The sequence below is a fragment of the Prionailurus viverrinus genome, chromosome B2 (genome assembly GCF_022837055.1).
Source record: "Prionailurus viverrinus isolate Anna chromosome B2, UM_Priviv_1.0, whole genome shotgun sequence".
Lineage (NCBI taxonomy): Eukaryota > Metazoa > Chordata > Mammalia > Carnivora > Felidae > Prionailurus > Prionailurus viverrinus.
Window position 1 is genome coordinate 140,369,664 of NC_062565.1, and position 6,000 is coordinate 140,375,663.

Consider the following 6,000-nt stretch of genomic DNA (forward strand, 5'->3'; position numbering starts at 1 on the left):
AGAGAAGGGTGTAGTTGTCTTTTAAATTTTTTTTTTTTCAACATTTATTTACTTTTGGGACAGAGAGAGACAGAGCATGAACAGGGGAGGGGCAGAGAGAGAGGGAGACACAGAATCGGAAACAGGCTCCAGGCTCCGAGCCATCAGCCCAAAGCCTGACACGGGGCTCGAACTCACAGGACCGCGAGATCGTGACCTGGCTGAAGTCGGACGCTTAACCGACTGCGCCACCCAGGCGCCCCTGTAGTTGTCTTTTAAACAGCCCCTCTTCACACATCTTTTGTTGGGATCAGAGAGGACAGCATGTAAATTAAGGTGGGGATGAACAGAAATTTGATTCACCCCCTTGCCTTATGAGAAAGAATTGCACATAACAGTTGGGAAGACTGAGGGTTAGGAAGTCTCTTCAAGGGCAATAAAGTCAGAAGAGTATTCTCATGTCCAGAAAGGGCTAGATGAAAAAAATTGAGGGGCGCCTGGGTGGCTACCGACTCTTCATTTCAGCTCAGGTCATGTGCTCAGTTTGTGAGTTCAAGCCCCACGTCAGGCTCCACACTGACAGCCGAGACCCTGCTTGGGATTCTCTCTCTCCCTCTCTCTGCCCCTCTCCTGCTCATGCTTTCTCTCTCCTCTCTCTCTCTCTCTCTCTGTCAAAATAAATAAATAAAACTTAAAAAGAAAAAAGAAAAAACCTGAAGGGAATGACATAGTGTGCTTCAGCTTCTTATTATTATCTCATGATCTCACTGAAAATAAAATATTCCCACTTTCACTTCTGAGATGCAGACAGTTCTTGAAAGAAACTAATTCAAAGCAAAAAATCAGTATTAAATTCCATATTTGATCAAGGAATATGCACCGTATGGCAATCCCAAAATAAAGTTATAAATCTAAAACCAATTCTGTCAATAGTGTAAAAATTAGATAAAATTAAATTTTATATAACTTTTTAAAGAAAAAACTAGATGTAGCCAAATAAAATCTGATAAATAAAAACTCCTTTAAAAAAAACAAAACAAACCCATTGCATGCACACAAAGCCCTAGATTTTCAAACAAATTTCCTCAAACTATTCTGGCAGAAATTAAACATTTTTCAATTGTTGCATACACAAGCATTAGGACGTACCAATTGTAAACCAATTTGTCTCTTGTATGATAGTAATAACGCAGATAACTTTATTTTTCGGTTACACTCAATAAATTGCTGCTTATCTAAGCCAAAGGCTAAGGGCTCTTCTAAACTTTTAGAATTACAGAGGAATCAAAGTTCCTTAAGCCATTAAGTGCCCCCTGTGAAGAATTCCCTTTACAATATCCCTGATACAATGGGTTCCACTGTTTGCTACCACTTAAAAAAATGTAAGTCCCACCTTATTTTAAATCCACATCTGCCTCCCTCAATTCTTACCTATTTGTAGGATTGTTTTTTTCTAGAAATCAAAATAAGCGATCTTCTTCACTGCCACCTTTCACAGGCAGCTCTGAATCCCCTCACTCAAAGATGCTCTCCTTGGAAACACGCCCAGCTCCTTCAAATATTTCTCATATAACAGCACTTAGTGTCTCATTTCATTCAAACCTCATCTTAAATCTACGTGTACAGTGGTACAACTTCACTTCTTCGCCTAAGAAATTCTTAACAAATGCCTAAGCTTGACAATTAGTCTCTCTTAAAAGAAACCTCGGTTTTCTCCATCTTTTGCTTACAGAAAGGATTTTCTGAATCTAGATGAAGTTCTCAGAAGTCATGCCAATAGCGGGGTCATTATTGGCATTAATTATTTTCCTTAGTTTTGAAGGAATGGGCCAGAACATACATGGCTATTAGATTAAAAAAACACATCACACAAAACTAGGTTAACATTAATACATAAAGCAGGTTTATTCCAATAGTGGTCAACAGACCATGTGGGGATGCTTGTTAGAAATGCAATTCCTAGACTTCTCCAGACCACAGAATCAGAATCTCTGGAAAAGGATCTGGAGATCTGCAGTTTGAGGAGCAACCTACACAATCTATGGATACCCTGAGGTTAAAGAATCATGGACTGAAGATTTAAATTGGGTTTTTACCTCCTAGAAAAGGCATTTTAAGTCTCTCACCTGTAATCCAGGAATAAATCGACTATCCTTTTCAACCACCAGAAGTTCAGTAACATTGGCATTGAGAATGGATCTTGTGATTCCCCCTGGCCCAGGGCCCACTTCATAAACATAAGCATTTGTCAGATCGCCAGCTTTCCTTACAATTTTATCTAGGAGAGAAAAAAAAAAAAGTTTTAATTATCTGGACAAATTTCAATGTATAGAAGTTAACAAAAAAATAATCTCCACAAATTCTTATCAACCATGACTTAACTAATCCTTTACACCATATTTATCTAGTTATTTAACTCTTAGCCTAAACCGATAAACATGTAGTGGCCATCCAATATTCTACCACATTATAGCTGAATTGTATCAGTCCCTTAGGAAAAGCGGGATTATCATGACAAAACTTCCTAACTTAAATGTAGTTAACACTGTATTTTCTATCCATTCCTCTGCCAAACCAATCAATTCCTAACAACTGACCAGCTAAACCATCTCTCTACACTTGCCAGGTACTGAATATTCGAATAAGACCAGTTTCACATTCAGAATTTCTACTGCTCCCAGTTATAAATTCAAAAGCAAAAAGTAATGGCAGTCTCCTTTTTACCTACAGACATATATAGCTGGTCAACATGGCCACAGCAACAAGTTCCTAGATCATAGGATTAGCAGAAATTTACAGATTCTTGGTCACTTTTCTGGAAAAAGCTAAACTTATACCTGGAAGTTTTTTAAACTTTGCAAATATGCAAATTGATATGGAAAAGTTAATGTTTTGAATTAATCAGCCTCTTTAAGTAAGCAGACATTAAGAAATCATGAAAAGGATTGTGGCAATCCATCATCACTTCTGGAATAACATACAATGGGCTGGTCTTACTGACGGAGATAATAAAATTCAAGTAACTGGGGCTCCTGGGATAGTGGGAACTTAGCCACTGAAAACACACCAGCACTTCTCTGCAGTGTTCGCTGGGATTGTATAGTACCATTTTTGTAGGCTTAAACGCAGTAATAGTCTTTCAACCATCCAAAAATTGTTTGCCTTCTGACTGGCTGGGAGGGAATTAGTACACGTCCCCAACCATTTGTTTTAGGTGGTTTACAAGCTTTCTCCCACGCATCTCAACAATCCTTCCAACACATTAAGAACTACTATCCCAATTTAACTTTTCATTTGTTTCATTTGGGCAAGGTCATTTAGAAAGCAAATGGGAGAGAAGGGACTCCAGCTCAGGTGTAAATTCTAAAGCAATCCTTCCTCCATTACAGACCAATGCCCTTCAGAGGGTACAGGGATGATTATTATCCCTTTCAGAAGGAAAAGGCGTAATGAATTCAATATTCTCATTTTTTTTTAAATTTTTAAATGTTTTTTATTTATTTTTGAGACAGAGAGAGACAGAGCATGAACGGGGGAGGGGCAGAGAGAGAGGGAGACACAGAATCGGAAGCAGGCTCCAGGCTCCGAGCCATCAGCCCAGAGCCCGACGTGCGGCTCGAACTCACGGACCTCGAGATCGTGACCTGAGCTGAAGTCGGACGCTTAACCGACTGAGCCACCCAGGCGCCCCTATTCTCATTTTTTTTTTAATGGAGAACTAAGATGGTAGGCAGGTCAGGGGCTCTGCCCTCAAACTTTTCAGGCACAAATACAAATGAATATCAAAGAGGCACTGTCAGTTCACCAAGCATGCGCTCCCACCAGAGCTTCCCACCGCAGACAGGTACTTTAATCTCTTACTCTGGTTCCCAGAGAAGAAGGAATAGTACCTAGATTCCAGAATTTATCCCCGGGGAGAACAAAGCCTCACATGAGATACTATAAATGAATAAATTTTTTTTTATATTAAAAATATAAGATCAGGGCACCTGGGTGGCTTGGTTGGTTAAGTTTCGTACTCTTGATTTTGGCTCAGGTCATGATCTCATAGTCGTGGGATGGGGAGCCCTGAGTCTGGCTCAGGGCTGAGCACGGAGCCTGCTTGGGATTCTCTCTCTCCCTCTTCCCTGCTCATGCTCTCTCAAACATTTAAAAACATACATACAAAGATCTCTATTTTCAGCCTTGAGAATGGTGCTTTATGTCTATCATATGTGACTAACAACTGGCAATGCTGGCTCTGGTCATTTCTAGGACTAAAGAATTTTAGAAGCAGATAACCCTTTAACGCTCTGGAAGGAGGGGCCCTCCTCCAATTAACAGAGGAGAACCTGAAGCTTAGTTTCTACTGGCAGAATACAGACTCCACATCCCATTATTGTGCTTTGTAAACTCCACTTCCTTTAATTGAAAATGAACTTCTTGGGTATGATTCGTTGATCTTTTTAGCTCCTAAAGGGGGCCAAATGGAGTATCAGTATCTCAAATACTCTACTGTGAGCAACAGTGAATTAGTGGACACATTTGTAAGACAGGTTAGTCTTGCAACCTCACCTTCTAGAAGTATCACTAAGACACAGGAGCGGTGGTTAAAACGCATGCATACGTTTGTCACCAGACTCTGCACTTCAAACTAGTTCATTCGATGGCACGTGAATTTTACCTCACAGAAAGCGACTTAAAATCAGGGACGGGAACAATGTAAACCTACTAAAAAACGTAAGCCCCTTGCGGAAAGACGTTGCCTTGTTCACTCCCAAACTGCACCTCCAGCACTAGCACAAAGTCGTCTGTTTGACGTGTATTTTACTGAATATTTGCGCCCCGCGGGTTTTGCATTCAACAAGTAAGCGTTTAAGTAAGTAATCCCATGAGCGACCCACTTTCCGACGTGTTCTCGAAGAACTCCCCGCACTAATTGAAATTCTAACTTCGGACTGCATGAAAATCAAACCTAGTGTTAATGCAGCAAGACTCGCATTTCCACAACCGCCTAACACGATACGCGACCCCTGCCTCCCCCAGGGTTTGCTCGGCGTCTGTACCACCTGCTTCCCCTGGCCCACGGCAAACCCCCGAACACGCCATTCCGCGAGCAAACAACGCATTCCACGCGTCTCCTGGGCGGGGCTCCGGAGTTCTTTAGCACAGAGCGGTAGAAGGACCTGACCTAAGGTCCGCTGCACACTGCCTGACCCCAGATACCCGCCCGCAGACCCCCGGCCCGTGTCCCCAGGGATGCGGGGTAGGCAGCCGGGGAGCACTGAGAAGACAGCCACCTGTCAGCCTCAAGTCCAGGAGAAAATTCTGGGATAGCTGCTTCACCGCTTGCAGCCTGAACAACTTAATGATTTCTCGAATCGTGGGCAACGGCGGAAGGCGGAAAGTGCTCAGCGTCCCAGAAGCAGCCATAAGGCCCCGCGAAACCACCCAAGCCACTGGGCTAGTTTTTTCACGCTGTTCTTAAATCGTCGGGGAGGGGAGAGGGAGGTGGCGGGAGTCTGGGAGCGTCAAGGCGCGCCTCCGAGCCCGCCTCCCAGCCCACCTCATTGGTCGGATGTGCCTCGCCGGAAGCGAAGAGGGCAGACAGGAAATCCGGGTGCACCCAGAGCTCCTGCTCCGCGTCTAGCTAAGCGCGGTGCAGGCTGGGTGTGCGCTGTTTTCCCTCGGCGGGCGGGGCCTCTCCCGGGTGGGAGGTGGCCAGAGCGGCCCGCGGAGGCGGGGCGAGGCGGGGCCTGGACTGGAAAGCGCAGGCGCGGATCTGAGGATGGGTGGAGCGCCGCACACGCCGTGGTGAATTCCGGAGGGTAGACGTGCCTACTTTCCCCTCTGTGGGTAATTGTGGGAAAGCCAGTGATTAGAGGCAAAGCTATTGGTGGCTAACAATTCTCTTTTATGGTGGGTGATTTTAGAACCTTAGCACTGCAGGTGCCGGATGGCAGGTTTCTAACATCTCTCAGCCTTAGGTTTTTTCATCTGTGAAATGGATATATCTGCCTTAAAATTGCAAGCACTAAATGA

The 6,000-nt window shown here is 43.8% G+C and overlaps 1 protein-coding gene across 2 annotated transcripts in view; it reads right to left on the reverse strand.

Annotated features, from left to right (window-relative positions):
- TFB1M (transcription factor B1, mitochondrial) overlaps positions 1–5,470 on the reverse strand; it is a 65,965-nt gene extending 60,495 nt beyond the window's left edge. Inside the window, exons 1-2 of one of the 2 annotated variants that reach the window (XM_047859616.1) lie at positions 5,259–5,470; positions 2,106–2,257 (exon numbers count right to left, since the gene is read on the reverse strand). In XM_047859616.1, coding sequence (XP_047715572.1) covers positions 2,106–2,257; positions 5,259–5,391 — 285 coding nt within the window. In that variant the 5' untranslated portion in view covers positions 5,392–5,470. Of the gene's footprint in view, positions 1–2,105; positions 2,258–4,533; positions 4,899–5,258 lie in introns of those variants that run through there. The other variant, XM_047859617.1, reaches the window with a different exon arrangement.
- Between the last annotated feature and the right edge of the window lie 530 nt (positions 5,471–6,000).